Source organism: Homarus americanus, unplaced genomic scaffold, assembly GCF_018991925.1.
Source record: "Homarus americanus isolate GMGI-L3 unplaced genomic scaffold, GMGI_Hamer_2.0 scaffold4896, whole genome shotgun sequence".
Taxonomy (NCBI): domain Eukaryota; kingdom Metazoa; phylum Arthropoda; class Malacostraca; order Decapoda; family Nephropidae; genus Homarus; species Homarus americanus.
Genome location: NW_024749657.1, coordinates 7,802,447 through 7,827,764, shown reverse-complemented (window position 1 = coordinate 7,827,764; position 25,318 = coordinate 7,802,447). Strand labels below are relative to the sequence as shown.

At 32.8% G+C, this 25,318-nt stretch overlaps 1 protein-coding gene across 1 annotated transcript in view; it reads left to right on the top strand.

Moving 5' to 3' along the window:
* Positions 1–25,318, top strand: part of LOC121853601 (muscle calcium channel subunit alpha-1-like) — a gene marked incomplete in the record, with an annotated part of 305,963 nt that overhangs the window by 267,568 nt on the left and 13,077 nt on the right. Inside the window, 10 exon segments of the mRNA XM_042347854.1 lie at positions 3,283–3,471; positions 6,205–6,307; positions 6,782–6,930; positions 7,604–7,828; positions 8,000–8,204; positions 8,745–8,882; positions 9,285–9,379; positions 15,389–15,487; positions 18,203–18,259; positions 21,677–21,774. Of these exon segments, the coding sequence (XP_042203788.1) occupies positions 3,283–3,471; positions 6,205–6,307; positions 6,782–6,930; positions 7,604–7,828; positions 8,000–8,204; positions 8,745–8,882; positions 9,285–9,379; positions 15,389–15,487; positions 18,203–18,259; positions 21,677–21,774 (1,358 nt within the window).

Below are 25,318 nucleotides of genomic sequence, written 5' to 3'. Positions count from 1 at the left end.
CCAACCAGGAAGACCTTGGCTGTGACTGTTGGAGGAAAACATAGAAAGTGAGGAATTTAGTGAATTAGTAAAGTGTGAAGGTGGGGGCAGTTGGACTCTTTATCAGTGACATGTATCAGGGTGTAATGTGAAGCCGCTGTTTCATGTAGAATATTCAGGAATACCGTAAATCCTATCTCGTATGCAACTGAATTTGGATCATAAGTGATGCACTCAAGTTAAATTTTTACCATGATTTACCTGGCAAGCAGTTGTATAGTAAGGCAACAATTAATAACCATTGGTGGATAGTTCCCTTCCTCAGAACACAGAAAACACCTGGTCAAGGCAGTTTCTGTCTGGGAAGTTCTGAGCAGGTATATCATATGTCACTTTACTCTTCCTTTTTGCCATAAAATAGGCTTTCCATTTTTTTTTTTTTTTTAACTATTGACTTACCTTATCTTACTTTTGTATTTAAGGTTTGTTTCAAAATCTTACTATTTTGCACAATTTTGTATAGACAATTCCTGTATACAGTATACATAATGGTTATATAAAAAGTCAACTGTTACAATATGAGGCTATACGGACCATAACTTCATGAGCGCCAAAAAAAGAAAAACACCAGAAAATGTGGTTAAAGTTTTGGAAAATTAAACTTATTATATAACTTTAACTAATTGTGATACAGGTAGCAAAATCATCCTGTAATAAATTAAGACTTACGTACTCAGGATTATTGTGCCATAATCAAATAATAATAATATTGTTATAATTATCAGTAATCATGATAATGATCATAACCTTAGGAATTTAGAGGCATTAGATTTTGATCATATGGCCGCATGGTCCCCTAGACGTAATTCACCACACGACACCATTGGAGCCTCTTGGCAGGCGGGGAAGAGCAGTGAAAGCACAACCCTGCTCTAGCAATGCGAACTTACAGCTGACAATCCCTTTACGGAAATGGGATTTTTGACCCTATAAACTATTGCTTCATGTTACCTCGGCCTCAGAATCAAGAGGCAATAGGTGTAGGAAGACAATGGGATTAAAAAACAGAAACAAATTTTGATGGGGTGGCATTTACGAAGTTATGGTCCACATAGCCTCATATATTCTGGCTTTAATTTTCACCTTGTGGTTTTATGTTCAATATCAGTTTATTCCCTGGCTTAGATTCAGTGCCAGTGTTTAATATATGATTTATAATACTGTATTTTTATAAGGACCAAATATAGAACTCCTTCCCATAAATTTGCTTTATTGCAGTTTAACATTAAATTGGAGGACAAATCATCAGCTCTAGTCTATGAGTTATTATCTTGACCTCAACTATTTCTCATCAATCTGAAATATGATGTTTTGCTATATTGTTTTGGTGATGTTTCTTCCATCCATTTTTTTTAAATGATAGTAATTATATCCTAATTTTTAAGATTCATCTGTTGTAGAAACCAGACTAATGAACAGTATTTAGCAACACTGACATTTGAAGTACCTGAGATAAACAACAATACAAGTACGGGTAGTAGCAGAATTATTTAGATTTTTTTTTTCTGAATTTCTTTGGGATCTTGCAGCAATGTGTGTATGATTTCTATCATATTTGGAACACATGCAGTATTTCTTGATATTATACTATGTTTATTGCATAATTCTGGGGCTGTATGCAAAGAGGGCTGCTTTGATGGCTATATGGGGTATTTGATTTCATTTAAAGGAAAATCTTTTTTCTTTGATATCTCATTAATACGTCCATCAATTTCCTTTGTAAAGTATTTGGAAAATACAGATATTTGCAAGTACATAATTAGTTTAAACTTTCAAACTTTTCCATTAAATTAGATTAATGCTCAAAGTTTATTATGAAATTTTTTTTATACAGTATGTTGTTGTTCTCTCTTATTTCCTATTTACTGTATGGACACATAAATGAGCTTAGGCTACAGTTTTTAAGCCTTGTTGCAGTATTTGACATTGCATTAAGATGACTGTATTTGAATAGATTGTTTAATTGTTTGTACTGTATTATTTAATGTCATATGCTGTATACTATATAACGATTGCTAAATTTTGTCATATAGACGGACGTGAAAGGATGTATCTTGCATCTTCTTCAGGAGTTAACATTAGACCGTGCATCTGGTGTACAATATTAATTTGTTTGATTGCTTATACATGTATTTCATTTAATATTACCTGAGAAGTTTATACTGTACATGTACAGGTATTACATTATGTTAGATTCAAAGGTCATAAGAGCAGTCTTTTTCACATATATTCATTTTAACCTTTCACCTTGTTGTGTAATATTGTGTAAATATTTTCAATTATTTGTAAGAAACATAAAAAATTCAAGGGTACGATATTTACAGACCATACTTTTGAACTTAAGACAAGACATTCAATTTTATTTCATAAATTGACCAACATTTAATTTACTACTGCAGTACCTTGATATCTATGAAAATTGAAACAAGTTAGTTTCCTGCAATGACTTTTAGCCCACTCAGTTTTCCTTATAAACTCCAAGTATTTATTTTAAATAGGAAAGAGATAAAATTTACTTCAATACTGCTCACCCTGTTAAATTTTGACCTGGAATACTGTTCTGTATACCTGGTTTACCTGATCTAAGGTCATTTCAATAGATGATCGATATTGTGAACAATCTCATATGGACAGTGTTCATGTGCATTATGAACACACAGTAAGATCACAGATAGTATCTTGTTTATGTCATACTTTTAAGTTTTGATCTTGCATTCAAGGTCACCTCATCAATTTACTTGTACGGTATCAGGTGATATATGAAAATGGGACTGGATATTGTCCCGTCTTTATCATTTATCAGCAACTGCAATATACCTAATTTGCCTCATGTTTTCTATATTTTTAATTCATAATTGTAAATTTAAAATAAATTGTTTTTCATTTATTTTAAATTTATATATAAAATTTGTATTATTTTATATTGCTTAATTTTTGCATAGCTCATGCATACAGAACTATTGTTTTATACTTTCTTGAATTCCTTCCATTCATCCCATCGTGTTTCTTAGTTATTAAACTCTTATATGTCTGTACATCTAACACATCAACTTTTCACTTTTTTTTTTTAGTTCCTGTCACATCCTGTTATATTCACCCCATTCACCATATCTCTACAGTACATCCACATTCTTACTACTGGACTTGCAATACTCTCAGGCCTCTCATATAACTCCTTTCCTTTACCATCTCTTATTTATTTACCAGCAATTTCTTCTTCTAATCTGTATTCTTCCCACACAGCCGGGGTCTAACCTCTTCTCCATCAACTTCTTCCGTTTGTTCCGTGTGATGCGTTTGGTGAAGCTTCTCTCCAAAGGTGAAGGCATCCGGACGTTGTTATGGACATTCATCAAGAGTTTCCAGGCCCTGCCATACGTTGCTCTTCTCATCCTCCTCCTTTTCTTCATCTACGGTGTCGTCGGCATGCAGGTCCTGTACAGTTAAAGGAGAGAAATTTGGGAAGGATGGAAAAAATCATATATATATATATATATATATATATATATATATATATATATATATATATATATATATATATATATATATATATATATATATATATATATATATATATATATATATATATATATATATATATATATATATATATATATATATATATATATATATATATATATATATATATATACACACATACATACATACATACATACGTACAGTTGTACCCCGCTTAACGCGGTCAATTGAACCCACAGGGTACCGCGTTAAGTGAAAACCTCGTTAAGTGAACAACAGAACATATGGGATTAATTCCAATAGAGACTGGCCCAACCCCCAAACTCCACTTTTTGACGACACACAACTATGTTGTAGTAAAAATATTATCTTAACTTTATGATGGTATGTACACACAATTAATAATTAAGAGAAATATCAATAATATTAGGTTTTTTAACACTTACATTAGTAGAAAAGATGGCTGGGCACATGGGGATGGGGGGTTGGTTCCGAGGCAGAGGGCAGATTATTGGCCCTCACCTGTATCACTTGTATCAATTGTATCACTATCCACCACAGAGGCTTGCAGGGCCTCTTTGTCAAACCCCTCAAAGTCCATACAAGTCCATATCCTCACTGTAATTATCACTATCACTGACTTGGGCTGGCTGTGGTGGGTGGCGGGTGAAGAACTCGGTAATGTTTTGATGACTGGGCGACCTTGTGCGCATCGTGCCCGCGCCGCTTCCCGCGTATATGAGTAGATGAACCGCGTTAAGTGAAAGTTCGGTTCTGGCGAGGCACCGCTTATATGAGAAATCGCGTTAAGTGAAACCGCGTTAAGCGGGGTACAACTGTATGTATGTATATATATATATATATATATATATATATATATATATATATATATATATATATATATATATATATATGTATGTATATGTATGTATGTATGTATGTATGTATGTATGTATGTATGTATGTATGTATGTATGTATGTATGTATGTATGTATGTATGTATGTATGTATGTATGTATGTATGTATGTATGTATGTATGTATGTATGTATGTATGTATGTATGTATGTATGTATGTATGTATGTATGTATGTATGTATGTATGTATGTATTTATTTTTGGGAAGTTAAAACATGAGCATGCAAGTTAACAAAATTAAAAATAAAATTTACTTGAGGTCTGATAGAATACCTTCATTATTCTTATTCATATACTGTACTGGACTGTATTAACTGTTTGTATGAACTTCACGTACTGTTTTGGGATCTTATGACACTGTCATTACTGGATTTATCTCTACCTGCAGATGTAATTTCTTCCACCCATCCACATCATCAATTACATTATACAAAGTCTAGGATATGTACAGGGAGTGTAACTGTGTATATGATACAAGTATCATCATGACTCTATACATCTGCTGCAATATTAATGTTTTTGGTTGCACACCACCTGCCAGTTAGCAGTACATCATCTCCTTTGACAAAAAATAAGATATTTTGCAACATGATTACCTCCATTATTGAATGAAATGTTAAGCACAAAGCTAGAATTTCTCTGAATATATATACTATTAGTCAAAGCTTTATCACAAAATTTCATCTCACAGTTTTGATCTATTGCAATTTTCTTTTTATAACCAAATATTCAATTAACACAATGTGTTTAATTTGATCACTGTGCATGCAAATTGCATCCAGCTGAACAGAAATCAACAAGAACCTTCAAGATGTGCTACATGTTATCAAAGACAATAGCTACCAGAGCTGCTTTTGTTTAGAGCTTTATATTGTATACGTGTGTGTAATAAGAGTTATTTATGTATGTTATTATTTTTTGAATTGCCTATTGAGCATAATGAGTGCAAAAAGGCCCATCAGTGCCTCACCAAGCACACCTTGGACAAAACCGTGTCATTTTAGAGGTGAATTTAGACACCATTAAAATATTTGAAATAAGTGAAGGAACAATAGTTGAGAAACAATCGTTAGAATAGTATGGCATACAGCTGCAACTCGACTTACGACAGGGTTAGGGACCCAAATCCAGGTCGTAAGTCGAAAATGCTTAAATAATACATAGAAAATCTAAAATGGGTGTCTCTTTTTCTTCTCAGCACCACAAAACTCCAACTTTTAAGCTTGCCAGCCATTTTAAAGTGAATTTCAAACGAAAATTTTTCAGTACACAGCGCAATCACTAACGTCAGGACTCGAAAATACGTAATTTGACAAAATTTTAGTACGACTGAGGCGGTCATATGTCCGGGTGGTCGTAAGTCGAGTAGGTCGTAAGTCGAGGAGTAGCTGTATAAGTCTTCCTGTTTGAAAAATCAGCCCATCTGCCCTCATAACTCATGGATAAGAATGCACCCCCCTCAATACAATGTTTTTTTTTTTTTTATGGGGAAATAATTTTGTGTACTGTATCATAATTTTACACATGGCAAAAGTTGCAGGAACAGAACACTTGTTATAAATAAGGACTTTCCTGAGATATTACATGGGTGGGTCATTATCAGACTGAGCTTTTAAGAATAAATAATGATTTTACACCATAAACAAGAGTGTTGGTTGTTGAAAGGATGAAATGAAATGTTAATTGGATTGGGGTCTTAGAAAAAACAAAGAGGCTAAAAATAGAAATTTATAATTTCTACAATCTATTTTCGTTTTTCGTCAACAGGTGTTCGGCAAGATTGCGTTAGACTACGGTACACAGATCCATCGTCATAATAATTTCCAGACCTTCTTCCAAGCAGTGATGGTCCTCTTCAGATCAGCAACAGGTATGTAACATTTGAGTTATGCCTAATATAATTGATGACCATAGGAATTAGAATACTTATCTTCAGTTATGATAACAACATTAGGAAAAACAACTTAGCCAAGAGGTAAAGGATAAAAATGTGTCCTGGGAATATAGTGTCAGAATAACTTCTTTCTGAATAAAGTCACACTTATGTGGAATGTATCTACGATGTAAATCACTGACTTGCTGTACACAAGTGTCATACTGAATTGTAGAAGCTTTCAGAATTTTCACTCCTCTTACATCCACTTTACAGTTAATAGGTCACTTGTTTTTGCTTTAAAGCATTATTGAATCTTTCCCTGTTATAGTCAAATTAAAACTGAAACATTTATAGTTTAAATTTGTTTTGCATCTTACTATTTCCACACTTTATTCAACCTATTACTATATTTTATAATAATATTAAATTTTTATTAACATTGTATCATTTACTCCTATGTCTTTACAGGTGAGGCGTGGCAAGATGTCATGTTGTCGTGTTTGCCGCCAGATGCTGGATGTGATCCACTCTCTGAGGACTACCCAAATGCCCCCACCTGTGGCTCTAGGGTCGCCTATCCTTACTTCATATCTTTCTACACTCTCTGTTCATTCTTGGTAAGATTGATTTCTTGTTGAATAAATTTAAGTAATGTATTCACACAATTTAAAGTTTATTTTTCAGTACTGTATTTGTAAATATTACTCGGAAGTTTTTCTTTATGAGTAGGCCGGGTTTGTTTGTCACAGGCAGAATTTTCAATAATACATTTTTTTTATCATATTTTCTTAAAATACTACAGTATATCTTATGTTCGTGCCCTTATGGGACAAGCTCTTTGGTCCCAAAGTATGTTGCCAAAGCTCTTAACATGAACCCCTTCATATATTTGGCTACACAATAACTCCAATCATAGACCCTTAATCATCTTTCCAGTAGATTTTAAGATAAATACATACTGTAGTTAAATGAGTCCTGAAAGACACCGCACTACAGTACTTGATGGGGAGGAGTGGCAGTAAAATATAACGAATTCCAATTTATTAAATTAATTTTATTAGAATTAGTTAATTTTCCTGCCTATCCTCCCTGTCAAGCACTATAGTGCAGTGTCCTTCAGGGCTCATTTTTTTAAAACTTGGGTTGAAACACAATGACCCTCTTCAACGGAAGAGGGTGCTTAAAACTTCGTGTGTCAACCTCTTCAATCATTTTTAAGGCTTAGCTAAGGGGAGTTACATATGATAAGCATAAGCTTCATGTTTTTCAGTGTTATGCATTTTTTAACAGATCATCAACTTGTTCGTTGCTGTCATCATGGATAACTTTGACTACCTTACACGTGATTGGTCTATCCTTGGTCCCCATCATCTGGATGAATTCATCACTCTCTGGTCAGAGTATGACCCTGATGCAAAGGGCAGAATTAAACATCTGGATGTGGTTACTCTTCTCAGGAAAATATCTCCCCCATTAGGCTTTGGAAAATTATGTCCATATCGTGTAGCATGTAAGGTAAGTCTTTTGTTCTTTTTTAATAAAATCATGAAAATTCTGTAGACTTGAACAAATACAGTGGCAATCCATGAACAGTTACTCTTACATTGTAAAGTGAATCAATTCTGTATTAGTTGTAGGTCCTCAAAAATACAGCGAGGTTTCCTAATTTGAAAATTTGATTTTCAGCGTCTAGTGGCAATGAATATGCCTCTTAATACAGATGGAACAGTAATGTTCAATGCAACACTCTTTGCCTTAGTCAGAACTTCATTAAGAATTAAGACAGAGGGCAACATAGATGATGCCAATGAAGAATTAAGAGCTGTTATTAAGAAGATCTGGAAGCGTACAAATCCTAAACTTCTTGATCAAGTTGTGCCGCCAGTTGGGGGTAAGTTGTTCCTGCTGATGTGTTCTTGGGAGAGAAAGATATCTATTAAAAATTTTTCACAATATTTTCATCATGTTTCTGTGTCTTCCTGTTTTAAGTGAGGATACCATATATAAGTTTGATATAGAAAGTTAGTACACTATGTTAGATTAAATATATGAATGTTAGGAGAATAGAAAAATATGCAGTAAATTTGAAATTGCAATAATCTTTTCCAATATTGTATATACAGAGGTTACGGTAAAATATGATAAAACAATGATGGCATTAAGGAATATCATTTGTTTTACATTTTTTTTAATTAAGTAGCCAAAGGGTTAAACACTGAAAATGTGTGTACAGATATATCTATATTGTATCTACTTCTTTTGCCCATTTTCCTTAGTATTTGCATCCTAATCAACATGGTACAGTATATCATAAATTTATATCAAGTTTTATTTACTTTAACCACGACAAAGTTCCAGTGTTAATAGAAAAACATTCGAATACAATTATAAAATAAACTCTGAATTGAAACTTTGTTTTTATTCTTTGCAGTTGAAGATGACGTGACTGTTGGCAAGTTCTATGCTACCTTCCTAATTCAAGATTACTTTAGAAGATTTAAAAAGAAGAAGCAAGAAATTAAAGAACAAATTGACAAAGACTCTGCCAACACTGTGACTCTCCAGGCAGGTGAGTAACAAGTGCAATGGAGAAGTGTGAAGAAAACTGTTGAGAAGAAAAGTAAGGCTAGTGCTATGATGAGCTGATGGATGTTGTTGTGTCAAGTTGGCACAGAAAATAAATACAATTATGAATGAATCTGATCATGTAATAATTAATTAAGAATATTTTGATTGACCAGTTACCTTGAGATTGATATATAGGTATAGCTATAACACAGTTGATACCAAGTGGAAATAAGGGGAGAATCCTACCAATAATTATGGCTTGCAATAATTTACTTTCTGTAAATAGTAGAAATAATATAGTCATATTGAATTAAGTTTTATGCAACATATTAAGTGCATATGAAGAATTAAAAAAGAAAAAAGAATTACAAAGTGATACACTTCACAAATATTTCATCTTTAGGTTTGAGAACTTTGCATGAAGCTGGACCTGAGCTGAAGCGTGCCATTTCTGGTAACTTAGATGAAATGCGTGACGATGACATTCCCACGCATAGGGTAAGATTTCTCATGCTCATCTCATTGTTTCGTGCCCCTTAAAGTCATTGAAAATGATAATGAAAATTAACGATGAGTAGAGACGGTCTTCGACATATTTATTTGAACTTTTGTCGATGTGTACTGTCAAGTTTCAGATGAGAAAATCGGGTATAGCCTTTCTTTGTATTAACAAAACTAAATATCAAGCTTTAAAGTTGCTCTTTGTTACTTACACTTGTTTTCCAGGTTATAAGATTTACTGTAGTTTATGAACTACCAAAATATATCTTATAATAAATTTGAACCAGGTAAGGATTATAAGTTTTGGGCTTCAGTTAAAGAGAATGGCTTTATGTTGGCTTGTACATGGAGACATTAGGAATGGATTATGAAACATTATCCTTGGTTATTTCCTATATAGTATAGTGTCACTGCACATTATAGATTTATATTTGTTCCATAGGAATGTAATTCCTATTTATATTGTAGATCACTTCAAGTTATTTGAAAATTATTGCTTTGCTGAGCCATCATATGATTGTTTGAAGACTGTTGGACACATACTTGTACTTAAGAACAATGATTTCACTATAAATGCTATTTTATCAGAAGATAATAAATTTAATGGTGAGTTGGGAAATCTTGACACAATATTTCTTGTCGAGATCATTTTGTTACCCATGGAGTATCAGTGAGTGAACTCTGAGAAGAACTGCTAAACACCCTTTGGCTGAGTGCCCAAGTGCCCATATGCTTGACAGAAAGACACACTGTCTAGATGGACAAGGCCATATACTGTAATATTTTTGCTGCAAACAGTACTTTTGCAGGCAAATAGCTTAGGGTTAAAGGTTCAGTCCTACTTGAACCAGTGGATTGCTCAGGATTGAGGTCAGGTGTCTGAATCCTTCCCAGTCGACACATGTTTCAAGCTTCTCACACCTGCAGATAAAGGTTCATACATCTCCTTAAAATTCCTAATGGTACCCTAAGCTTTTGTTTATGTTTGGTTATCATACAAGGGTAACTTTTACAATTGTTTTTTTTTTCTCGAGGTTTGAATGGTGCCACTCAATCATTTTTTGCATTTCTAAAGTATTTTGACTGTATTCAGAAAGGCAGTTGTCTATGATTTTTTTTTTCCTGTATAAGTTGTCACGTGGCAACACATGTAGGAGGGTTTGCATATGTGATGGACAGATTAATATTATTAATGTATTTTTGTACTACAGTGTATACTCTATTTTGTATATTAATGTTACTCTTAGAGTAAAAAAGGTTTTTATTTTTTGCCATTAGGAATGTATCTTCATGTAATAGCTTCAAGTGAATGAACATTAAATATATATTTTTTTACTTTTTAGTAACCTGTACTGTATTTTTATCTCATGTATTAGTAGAGTATAGGATTTTCCAGATATTAGCCAAACTTTTTGTGGTTTGGAAACTACTATGGTCCAGCACTTGTCAGGTCAACAGGGTGCCGGGTTAAAAGGGCTCAATCTGTACATGAATCCTTAGTGAATCCAAAGTCAGTTATTGACTCATATGAGATTGAAACTTAAACTCTGAGCCAACTAGATGAGAAAATCCTACTTCCAGCAAGAACATTAGCTGGCCTTGTCCACTTAGAGTTTGTTCTGTTGTTAAATACTTTATAAGAACCTCTGGCAGTAGATAATCTCTGCCAATGGGTGTTTAGGAGTTTGAATTTCATAGGTCACAAACTACTGTACTTCTGTTACCAAATGGCAGTTTCTACATCAATCCTTCAATTCAATTATTTTATTTTATTTATAAGACGTATAAATGCTAGATATATAGAGAGTGTTTGATTGAGATAATTGGAATTATCTCTAATTTAAATATTCTTACAGATATTAAAAACTGATAAAACTAGTTACTGTTGCAATTGGTTGAGTCAGTTTCACAGCTGAAGTGTGAATTGGATATGAGAAATGTTCTGTAAAAACATAATTACCGTATGTTTAATTGTAAGTTTTCAATCAATCAAGGCATTAATTAAGCTTCTGTACAGAGTTGTTCATTTAATTAGGAATAATATTAAACTGAGTTATCAAACGGGTCTCAGATGTATCATAAGCAACTGTAATACTTCTAAGATAAATAGATATCATATGGATGAGTAATAGTCTGTGTTGCTTTAATATCAATGTTATAGTTTTCTCTTTATTAGCCAAAATTCAAGGTCACATAAATCAAAAGAGCTTAGTAGAGCATATTATTTATAAACAAAGAATTTCTTGTGGAGATTTATAAGCTTTACAGGGTTCTGATGAGGCCTTAGTTTGATAATTCAACACAGCAAATGCTAGTTCTGTTACTCCACAATCTTCTGTCCAGCTGCTGCATAAGAAGGTAGACATCTTTGACACCCTAAACTTCACTCTATCCCCCCCTTGACCCTGCAGTGAAGTAGTGTCTGTATGCTTGTCTGTTAAATGGTGATCACTTGCTTAGGGAAGGAAAGATAAGAATACAGTAGGAGGAAATGCCACTTGTAAAATTTGTTGATCATACGGATTGAGAGAGGTAAAACTAGAGAAAAGGAAATTAAGAGAACTGAAGTCTCTTAAGGAAAGGTAAATGGGAGATAAGATAATAAAACAAGGATATGGAAATATTCTGAAAATCCTATGGGTATCATATTTAATTATTTATGTGTGGTGCATCATAAAATCTGAAAATATCTATATGTAGGTATATGTATGGCCTACTATTCTGTAGTGAGTGACCTGTGAGATACCAACAATTGAATATCCTGTAATAGACCCTGTCCGTGTCATAATGTACTATCCATCAGTGACAGGAAGTGTTATTCATAAGAACTCCTCCATTGCTGTCCATTTAAATCTTTTCCTAGTCATATCAAGAGCCTTTTATGGTATCAAGGGTGGTATGGTTACCCTTTTTGGCAAATTAAAAGTTTGGGTAAAGCATCAGACTCTCACTAATGTACAGCACTTCATTTCCTTATAACCATAGTGATGAGCTTCTGCATTTTTCACCATCAGTCCTGCTATTGAAATATTTATATGTACACACTTCAGATCATTTCTCTGGTTTCTTTCTGTTTAACAAGCCAACCTACCACCTTTCTGCCTCCTACCATATTTGCAATGTTTGGATCCTAAGGTGAAGTTGTCACAGTCCATTCCAGTGAAAGCTAATGGGGCAACAGTGTGTGCGTGTTTCTTTACTATTCAGGCATGGTACTGCATTATCCTCCATAGTAAGATCTTGGTATGCCCATGCACATTCTTATTGGTAATTTTAGTCCCCCAGCAATGGTTTCTTCCGGTGGTAGTACTGTTTGTTTTTCTAGCAGGACACTCAGAAAAAAATGAAAATGGTAAATTAAGCTGAGTGAATGGTGATATGGGCAATAATTATGTTATTCTTTTGAAAAATGCTTTGCTGTATTGCAGTTATACATTATGACTCTTGACAGGATTTTTTGTAGGATGTTCAGTGGTTGAGATCTCACAAATCACCCACCTTAGCCCATGGCCATTAAAAAGGATATCAAAATTAATCTCATTTTTGTAAATTGTTGTATATTCGGTGAAACCCATTTGAGATTATATTAGATGGACATTGATCATAGCTTAGTTAATATTTTCCTTTCTTCAATTATTTCACTGTGTTTATAGATATACATGACATATTCAGTAACAGTTTATGCACCATAATATAAACAAATCTTATTGGAAACATAGGTATGAAAAAGGTTGGGTGATTCATATACAGTACTGTATATATAATAGTATCAAAGAGGAAAATGGCAACGAAAAAGGAATACTGTATGTTATTGATCAAGATACGAGCAAAATTTATGTGTGAATGAAGTATGTTCAATGCTATGTGTTTGTTTTAACTATAATTCATTGTTTGATGTCATGAAATTATACCTTAACTAACTCTTCTGAAGTATTTTACACATAGAGCAAATTACTGTTGAGACATTTATCTCCACGATAGTAGTAAAGATCTTTTCTAAAATACCTGTATTTATTTTTAAATCAAGGTACAGTATTAAATAAAATCACATGGCAAATAATTCGTGTGTAATATTGAAAGAAGAAAAAATGTAGAATACAATTTAAAGATCCAATACTACACACATTCACTTTGCAGTTCTTTTCAAAAATGTAACTTCCATATAAATTGAGGTTGTACTGTACACACACACACACACACACACACACACACACACACACACACACACACACACACACACACACACACACACACACACACACACACACACACACACACACACACACGCGTCTACAACCTCGATTTACGTGGTAGTTACATTCTTGAAAATCACTGCAAAGTGAATACCTGCATGTGGAATATGTGTAAAAAATTACTTTGAGACAAAGGAAATAAAGGGTTAAGTTCCTAGTTCATTAGATCCTCACTACAGTACAGTACTGGCTACAGGAAAGGTAGATCATTATAAGAGTTCTCCAGTATAGACATAACCCACTATAGGTGAATGTTGCCACTACTCAAAGTCTTTTTAAAGTAGCTTTTCTATTAGCTTATACAGTACTGCATTTTACAAGAAATAACTATTTGATTAATACCAAACATGGTAATCTAAAATTAAGAACAACACAGTCTTGGTGTTTTAACAAAGTCAGGAATACCAACTGCTTAGATTTACCTCTTCCTGAGATTCACTAAAGAAAAAAAAAATTCTAATAAAATGGGGAAAACCTATGTCTTAAATCTCTCAGCTAGACTTGACTCCAAACATAAAACATCTGGAATATACATATATTATGAAAGAGATAAATTATCCTGTGATTAAATACAGTATTAGCTAAGTTTGATGATAAAGACTTGTAACCCTGGCATCACCAAGAATTGGTCATTAGCTTATCATGTTTTCTTTCTCTTTGCACTTAGCTAATCAGACATTTTGCCAATTTCATTCTCCTTCTGCAGAAGACAATATATAGTGCCATAATAAGAGGACAATGACAAGTGAAGGATTTGAAGTTTACAGGTCAATATCCAATTGAGAAATGAAGTGCGACATGATGCATGGGTGGAAGGGGACGGGATGGTGAATTTGTATCAGTTGGTGTGAGGGAGGGACATTTGGTGGACTCTGAAGCTCATCTGGCTGCCATGCTGAATCATATAAAGTATAAATAAGTTTATACAGTACCGTACTGTATACCTACTAAAAAAATATTATTTAAATTAATTATAATAATATTGTACAGCACTGAATAAACATAGCCATATAAAAAAATTACTGTACTGTGAAATTGAGGACTTTATATATATATATATATATTTATATATTTATATATATATATATATATATATATATATATATATATATATATATATATATATATATATATATATATATATATATATATATATATATATATATTATTGAGAATGCCTCTATGTATTGTGAATTTAATCAGGAAGAAATTTAAAATTTAATTGTCAGCATAGTTACGTTTGGAAAGAAACTTCAGGAATAATACTAACTCAATAAACTTCCTAAGCCTTTTGTTTTGAAAAGGAGTAAAATTAACAAGTTTTTCCATACTCCCAAACTCCTGCCCTAAGTTGACTTTATGTGTGAGGATCCAGGCTTCTTCTCAGGGATATCACTTTTACACTTTTATACAGCTTTGCCAGAGTACCACAACTTACAAAATTTACTTTGGAATTAATATTAACAAATTATTGTTCATCATGACTTCAACTCTCCATTTTTGTTTTAATTTAATGTAGTTTATGGCTTTCTATGTTCTTTCAGTTGACTGAGAACACAAAGAACATTCTATACATTGGGACAAACTTTCCAAATTCCCTGGATCCATCACTGATGTTCGTGTTTGGGAATTTTTCCATATACGTAGTTACCGCAGATCTGTTTTATACCCCTCTCAATCCCCACAACACATTAACAGTTACAAAGAATCCCCACAACACATTAACAGTAACCTCCCAATGGTGGTTTTCTAGCGTAACCACTCCTTGTTCGGCTCGGTCTGGTCATCTATGAGAGTCAAAGGCCTACCACGATCACGCTCCCTCCGCGTCAGCTCTGGACAACACGCTAAAGTAAGCACTGTACACAGCTTAGACCGAATTCCTGCACAAGTCTTGATAGAAGGGACCTCGATGGAATGTAGTTTATATCAGATGTTGTTCAGCATCATGTGAAAGAAGTTGTTTGTTATCTGGTGATTAGCAGGAATTTGGTTGTCTCTCCAATATTGTGATGGTGTTACTAATTTGGAGATAACTGAGGAATGTTTAATCATGATCATCAATAGAATTATTAATGTACCAAGGGTTAATATTTATGTACTGATTTCTATTCAATCACAATATTGTATGATATTGTAAAGTAATGTCCACTTACAGTAGAGTTGAAAGTTATTACTCCTCAAGTGGACAATACTATAAGTGTCAAATGGGAGACAACCTACAGCAGCATAAGAGTAGTGAGTAATATAGTAGTTCTTTCTCAGGAAACCTTCTGTAATCCTTGAAATCACCATTCAACCATTTATGTGGGTAATGATACAGTATTACATACAGTATTACTTGATTCATATGAAGAATTGTACTATATATTTACATACCCCAGCATATTATTTATAAACTATTAAATTCATCCTTATTCATTGAGATATTGTTAAATGCTTATACCACTTTATAACAATTATTTGCACAGCTTAACTTTTTACATGGTGATCCTAGAGATTATGAAGGCTGATAAAGATTGAAAACTGCATGTGGCTTGGTGCTTGCTTGCAGCTGATTAAGGCCTTTCTCTATCTCTTATACTGTTCTGCATATATATATATATATATATATATATATATATATATATATATATATATATATATATATATATATATATATATATATATATATATATATATATATATATATATATATATATATATATAATTTTTTTTTTTTTTTTTGGTAGGACTAAGGTTTTAGATCTAACTTTAATAGCTTCTTGTGCCATACATGTAAATATATTTAGAATGTAGACAGACATTTTGTAAAGGAAGATTACTTGGTGTAAATGATATTAATTCTTCCATGCATATCATAGTAACTGGTGATTCTGTAAAGTTGAGTCTTCTCTCTGGTTGCATAGGTTTCCTAACTTCACTGCTCTCATCTCACTAGTTGCTATAGTCATATATCATTTCATGTAGATACAGTAATTAGTCTGTAGATAACTTTTGGAATATGAATGAATATGATTCATAATAAGACCATGTAGACACTCAGCTTATGTATAGTCCTGATGTGAATTGTATTACTTAGAGTGTGACAGTCAATATAAGACCCATTATACCTCTATTTTATAGCTGATGTATAGATAGGGTTAGCACAACCCAGACATTGCTTCGAATACACAAATCACTTGGGATTTCCTGGATTTTACCAGGTACAGTACTTCATAAATTTTCATCTATCTCCCTCTCTTTCTTCATACTATATATATATATATATATATATATATATATATATATATATATATATATATATATATATATATATATATATATATATATATATATATATATATATATATATATATATACATATATATATTTATATTTATATATTTATTTATATATACCCTGTATATACTGCAAATTGTCAAACATATTTCTCACCAGAAGTTTATGTCCAATCCTCAGTGGTGAACAAACATGGGTGTGTATTTATTAAGCGTCAGTTATATTTGAAAGATACTTGAATGAGAACCAATTTTTCAAGAAGGTATTAGGCATAAAGTTGATATTGTAAAGTGGTAAACTTGGGTACAGTATCTGTTATCATCTAGTAAATACAGTATATCTGTTGTGAATTACCTTTGGAAAATCCATATCATGAAATAAGGGTTGGTGTGAGGCAGCAGCTTGGAGATTAATATATACACACTGCACAGTCACTGAAATCACAGCCATCTGATCAAGTATCTTGCACTTTTTGAGGTCACTTATATTTTCCATTTAAATTTTGAGAAGTGGTAGTGTGTTTCAAGATTTTTTTTACATGAAAATACTTTATTGATATCAGATTTGAAACCTGTGCACATCACCTAAAAATGTAGTTGTCCTCTGAACTTGCCCTATACTGTGTGTTTTCTTCTTCATCAGTGCTCTTCTGCATTGGTATTAGTTATCTAATGGAAGTATAATGGGTCACAAGTCGATTTTCAGATGATGTTTATATACTGTACTTGTATTAGGACCAAGGGCATGACATAAGTAGAATTTATATTGGAATCTTTTTATTTTTCTTTCCAGAGGCTTTCAATTATATTTTCAGAAATATCAAGAATTTATGTTGACTGTTCAGAGGTCAGTCATTCCTAAGTAACTCTTATTAAAAGATAATTAAAGTCACTTTGCTTTTTTTAATACTTCATAATGTTAATTTTTTATGTAAATAAACATATATTTTGTTATTTCGTCATGCATGTCATATGTTATATATGCTGTAGTGTTACACATCTTTAGTTTTTAGACATTTAATGAACTTTTACACCTATGCAATATACAATTCAATAAGTACCCAAATAAATGCATGTCACATAACTCTACAAGCCTGTTTGCACAAACTTTCATATACATTTTTTCTTGTTTACACTTAGACATGCATTATACTGTACTTGTGTATGCCTTCATAGAACTAGTGCAAAAATACCACTTGACTATTCATCATAGATTATGGAGCATCAGTCATGTCGTGTACATCTCCCACTCATACAATATTTACTGTATAATAATCCTTTTCCAGGTGGGTAATATCTTGCATCCTGTTATTCTCAAGGTCAACAACCAGATTATGAATATGGTGAGAGGGAAAATTTATGGGAAAGTGTAGACGATTGATACTGAATAATCATGTTCCCTAGAATGAGTTTTGGTGGAATGATAAAGATCAAGATTATAAGACATATATTTTATATGTATGGTATACAGTATAATTTTTTAGTTAAACCCACACATTTCTTGTAAATAATGGTACTGAAGTTTGATAAGCTTTCAAATTATTTTTGGAATAAAGGAAATGTTCTAAACAACTAAATCTCCATGACACATTCTAGGATAAATATTACTCTGCCCTACTAACATGATCCTGCTCTGTCCAAACCATTTGTTACAAAATTTTAACCAACAACAGCTATTTGTTCTTATTTAATGCCAACGATAGATTTGGTAAATATTTGACAACAGACAAAAAATACTGTTTTGTCATCTGAAGTCAAGTACTGTTTGTTTATATATATATATATATATATATATATATATATATATATATATATATATATATATATATATATATATATATATATATATATATATATATATATATATATATATATATATATATATATATATATATATATATATATATATATATATATATATATATATATATATATATATATATATATATATATATATATATATATATATATATATATATATATATATATATATATATATATATATATATATTGATTGTTATGTAACATCAGTAATAGATATGTGTTGTTTCTTGAAGCCTTGTGGAAAGGTAGACTAATTGTGTGTTACTATTAATATGTGTAGAACACGCATATTTAAATCTTTTAAAGGCATTGTGTGGCATTTATATTAACATATATGAAAAGGTAATGGAAGCTTTGTGTGATTAGTTTTTGGTTTATGTCTGTAATTTGTGTTTATGAACTTTATTATGGTATGTTTTTTTGCTGCTAACAGGTCTATTTCTGAACCGAGTTTTTAAAAGGAGTAAATACACTTTGTGGAGGTGTGAGATTTCAGTGTACCCTGCAAGATTGCCACCACTCTCCTCGATGACACCTATATAGCCAACAAACTACGTATAGTGAAAATGTTGTTGTTTTTTTTTGTTGATAGCATCAAGACATGATGAACATGCCTCTGGTTTGAACTGGCTGCATGGAGTATCTTTGAACAACTTAACCATTGGAAAAAAGGAATTTCAATTCTGTCTCATACTGTACTTGAAATCCCCTGACCTATCATTAATGAGTCACAACAAGCCATTCATAATCCATTGTCATGCTCCACTCAACAGACGAGTCTTTCACAGAGTCTCATACTGGCTAGAATTTCAAGACTTGTCTCAGTACAGTATTGCCTGGTTCTCATAGTAGTCTAGTAAATAAGATGAGAGTGCCCAAATGAACAATATATATTATTTTCAGGTTCAGTCCTGGGCTTAAGACACTCTTCAAGTTATCATTAGCATCACTAATATGATAAAAGGTCAGCCTAAATAGAACAAATTTCAAATTGCATTTGTAAAAAATTAAGAAAAATTGCTGTGATAAACAAAAAAATTGACACATAGATACAGTATCATAAAGTAAAGTAGCACATAAAATATGTAAAAAAAAAAATAGCTCTACACTCAAACCATCCTTCAGGCGATGCGACATAGTTCAGCTGGGCAGTCACTCAGCTCACTCAAAGACATATGGCTGCTGCTGCCTTGTGTTTGTGTCATGGCACCACATTGGGGGAGGAAGTCAGGGAGCATGGCTGGGCTCACGATACAGTTTCAACCTACTGCCTCCAGAAATATTATCACTTCACACCCATGCTCTCCATCTTTCTAATTATATAATTTTGTATAAATGTATATTTTATTTATATACCATATTAGAGTATTGTAATGATTTTTCCACAACTCTTATAGTTTAGTTACATGTAACAATTGCAACATGCCATCTCACAGGCCACCTCATTCCCATTTTCCCACTCCCAGTGAGACAAGCTATCACGAAACCAAATTTTTACCTAACATTAAGTGAGAAAAGGTGTCAATTTTTTTTTATTGATAAACCAAATTAACGTTAAGGTTAATTGAGACTAAGCAAAGGATACCTGTAAAGGTTCTTTAACCAAACTGGAACTCATTCTTATGCAATTATAGCCTGGAAGTTTTCAGCTAAGAAGGATCTTATCTTACACTCCACAGATATTCTTATGAATTCCAGGATATAATAGCAAACAACTTATCTTATGACCCAAAGATATTATTAAGACTTTTGAAGCCCTAATGAACACTATTTAATTCATGATGTTACATATCATCACTCACAAAGTGGTGATATATCAATTTAGCCGAGCCTCATCTGTTTCCCCATTGTTTATCTGTCAATCTGCCAGGAATTTCCTCCAAATCTGCTAAGCATCCATGTGTACTTAACACTCAGGAGTTTGTAAAACAGTCCTCTTGCTTTAGGATTTCTCTTTATTCTCGAGCTTGTCTGACTTGGTTCATATAAATCACATAGGAAACCTTGTACCAGCCATAAAGCATGGATTGATGACTATGGAATCTCATTATATGGCTGGGGAGGGATGATAGTGTGACTTGGGGCAGCCAACCTATCCAAAATCATCTATTTTGTGTGGGGAAGATGGATTACTTAATGTAGTAATGGCTAAAGAATTTATAGGGAGAACCAGGATTAAAAAAAATTTCCAGTGGCCTGATTGGTATGAAATGCTCTTTGAAAGTGGTACAAGTCACTGATTTGTTAGTTATAGAATCATCATCTAGCAGAGTCATCACAGTCTCAAGGGTTATATTTGAAATCTCATACCAATTATGAAACAAGATTTTACAATCAACAATCTAGATTTTTTGTGTGTGCATGTGTGATTATTTTTCATTTTAATTAACCTCATGTTATTTATCCAAATATATTTAGCTATTAATAACTTTTGTTGAAATTTTTTTTTATACAGTGTATAGACAAAATAAGTATTCATCTCTTAAAATTTTCTGCATTTTTCTGCAAACTTTTTTCAAACATCTTAATATGGAGAAAATCGCAGAAATACTTGCAGTGGAAGGAGACTGAATTGCATTACACTAAGAACTGCTTTGTTTTGTTATGTTTTCCATTACTGTATTAATATTGTTTTTCTTATCTTACATCTAGTAGCTTTGGATTATGAAGTACAAGATTATATAAGAGATAATTTGAAAATAAATTCTTCCCTTGACATTGAATCTGTTTTTATTATTATAGTATTATGTGTGCATCCCAAAATTATTTGCCCATATTTATCTTGCTTAGAAAATTGTTCTAAACACATCGTAAATGACATACTCTACCTGATACGAAAATTTCTTCATAACTACCACAGATCTTATTTTGGATCTTGTTGTCTATTTTAAAAACCTCCAAACACTATAAAGCTAATTCTTTTTGGGCTTCCTCAGATATCCCCTACAAATTCACTCTCCTACTCTCCTGCACATTCAAATGAGAAGACCGCTCTCAATCATACAGCACATCAGCCTCCTACCCCACTGGAAAGGTTAGTGTTCTAAAAAGCCTAAACTTGAAGACTGTACTGTTTCAGCAATAGGTGAAGTCATAGTTTTAAGTTGCAGCTGATTAACAGGTAAACCTATCGCTGGTTCATCGTTATACAGATATATTTGTTTTGCAAGCATCTTATTTGTTTTTTTGCTATTCTCTGTATTTACAACCTTTCTTAGCTGTATCATGCTTCCCTTCTTCTCTTCCTTGTGTGTCTACTGACTGAGCTATATTTTTCAGGAAGGGAGTGAAGCTCTACAGTACATATGTTTAAAATACATTGATAAATATCAGAATACATATTGTATTTTAGACTTGGGGGAAGAAAAAAGTCAGTTCAGTAGTGTTGCATTACGTCAGTCTTTAATACACCTTGAAATCTCTGTTGGTCAGATTGGAATAAATCCGACTTAATTTTCCAAGCCATTATACACCTTAGACTTGATCAAGTATGACTGGCAGTAATTAGCAGTTTGGACCAATGAACTTATGAACCATTTTTGAACTGAGTTCATTTTGGCTGTGTGGTATGTCAGTTAACTCTATAGTACCCCATGATAAGAGTCATTTTGTTACTTTGCATTGGGTGATGTTAGAGGTCCAGACCCACTCACAATAATAAAGAAACAACATTATTATGACCTCATTATGCTGTTTACTATATAAATCATTATACATAAGTAAACTTTCTAAAGTTAGCAATTAAAATTACTGCGCAGTACAATACTTAGTTTTGTTCCTTCAAAGTGTAGAAGTTAAGAAAGTTAGGTTAGAGATCCTCCTCATCAAGTGTGAGCAGTATGATTCACCTTCGTCTCACCCTCATAGGTTTATCAGTTCCCATACAAACATCAGAGATGGCAGGGATCATAGTAATATTAGTCTTTTGCTGGTCCCCAGGCTATTGCTGCTTAGTTTCTGTGGTGATGAATAGTTTCTATTGCTATTAGGCTTTTGTATAGTTTATGCCAGGGCATAAGTTTGTTAGAGAAAATTTATAAGCTGGAAGTGGTGAGTTCAGCTAATTGTGTGCTTTTGGTATGACAGTGTATGTGTGAAAGTTTTGAGTGGAGTATGACAGTGACCTCCTGGCTATGAATTAATACCAGTAACTAAGGAGCTTTTACAGACTAGTTGTACAGGCTTCAAAGTTTGAGACAGAATTCACAAACCTTTTTTTCCCAATGGTCTGAAACAAGTACCAACTCAGTGTGCAGCCAGCTTGAACCAGTTCAACCTATATCAGATTCAATTTGATTCAATATTGTTGAGGGAGAATGTCAATTTTGCCACTTTGATATTACTGTAGTTATGTATACGTATATATATATTATACAGTATAAATATATAAATATTTATATTTGTTTTTGGGTAAATGACTGAATGCTAATTTTTCATTCACTGAAGAACTAGTAGGCACTTACGGAAACAAGTATGAAAACAATATCAAGGACTACTTCTGAAAAATACTTAGATTCTCGTTAGCAGATTCCATTTTCTTCATCTTGGAGCCATTTATATCCCTCCTATTTTTGTGTCTCTTCATGATTGAATATAAATGTTAATGGTTATGAATGGTTATCAAATATGTTACACAAATCAACATCAAGATTTTATTAAGTGATTCAAGAGCATTTCAAAGCTTTATTTTATGATTTCATGTTTTTAAGCTCATACACGTGTTGTCAACACCTGAGTACCAGATGTTGATAAATGTGAACCTCATCTGGTGCTAGTTTCTGTGCACTATTAACATGCACCTGTTTTTGTACACCACATATTAATTCTTGTGCACTCACTGCTAACTCAGGTTCACCAGGTATTAGATTGTTTGTATTTTGCAATAATACATGTATTTAACTCTTGTGTACCTGATGTTAACTCTGTATACACTTTGATGTAAACTCCTGTGCACCTGTCATTAAATCCTGTGCACTTGGTGTCAACTCCTCTTCTTCAAACTTGTGATTTTCTAAGAAACACCAGTTGCTTGATTTATTTATATATACCTGTACTCTATATATATATATATATATATATATATATATATATATATATATATATATATATATATATATATATATATATATATATATATATATATATATATATATATATATATATATATATATATATACTGTCATGTGCCGGTTAACGTCCAACCGAACAACGTCCGATCGTATATATAGCACGTCCGTGGCCCCCCTCCCAAAAAAAACTTCGGTGACGTCTGCTGGACCACCACTCCACGACCTCCAGACGGAGACACGATGATCCTTCCCATACTGGCCAGATATTATGTGTTAAAGGAATATCATTCCTTAGGCTTTAGTAAGCATGTGCCTCCAGGTGTAATGTTAACCTACATCTATTGAGGATAAAATCTTTCACCTACAAATTGACAATAACACATTTGCTGTAATCAGACATATCTGGTTGCCTCAACAATTGCAACCCAAGTTGAAATTGGGGTTGCAATTTCAATTTCTGTGTCATTACTAAGGAATAATGGTCTCTGGTGCACTGCACTCTAAGATTAAGAGAAAACGGACACAGGCGTCCTGAAGCGAGAGAAAACGGACTCCTATGACGGGGGACACAAGCACTCACGTGCCACTCATACTGACAGACTTGACACTCACTTACTTGACAAGTTTTACCAACCATTAGTTGTGTATGTTATCTAGTGAATTTAGTCAATAATGTACAGTACAAGTAGCCTACACTGCAATACAGTGGTCCCTCGGTTAACAATGGACCTAAGTGCCAACCTGTACTGTACATGTACTAAAATTGTTATGTCTATTGCAAATATAGATTGTTTATACAGGTATTCAAATAAATTACTATCTTACAAGAATCCCAGCAATGTAAGTTACAGTATATTCACCCAGGACGTTTGGGTAGCAAATTATGAGAAGAGCTCAGTCACTCTTAAGTAATGATAAATAAACACGCAGTCCTTCAGCGCCAACTGTCAAATCTTATCTCAAATAAATAAACAAACACCAGACGCTCTGTCACCTCACCTCCCGCAACCCCTCCCCCCTCCTCTGCGCCCCCCTCTTCCCATGCTCGGCTGGCTACCTCCTTCCTTGTGTTTCCAGACAAAAGATTGGTGATTTCTTTATGTTTATTTCATATAATATCTCTGACTAAAGATAGGATAATATAATTTGCATTGCTGAAATCCTTGCAAGACAAAGATTAATTTAAATATAAGAGTCATATATTTTGCTCAAGATATAAAAAATGTAGTACATTAGTGTACAATACTGTAGTACATTTATAATATAAATTTTTTCAACTGTATTTTTGGGTAGATTTACACGCACACACCATACTAAAAGAAACGTAAAAGAAATAAATGACCTTAGTGCAAAGCTAGAGTGAACATGTAGCCTACTAATTTGATTACAGTACTAAAATTGTTATGTCTAGTGCGAATTACAGCATGTTTATATTCAAATTAATCAGTATCGTACTAGAATCCCAGCAATGTTAATTATATTCTCCCAGGCCATTTCACTGGCTTTTTA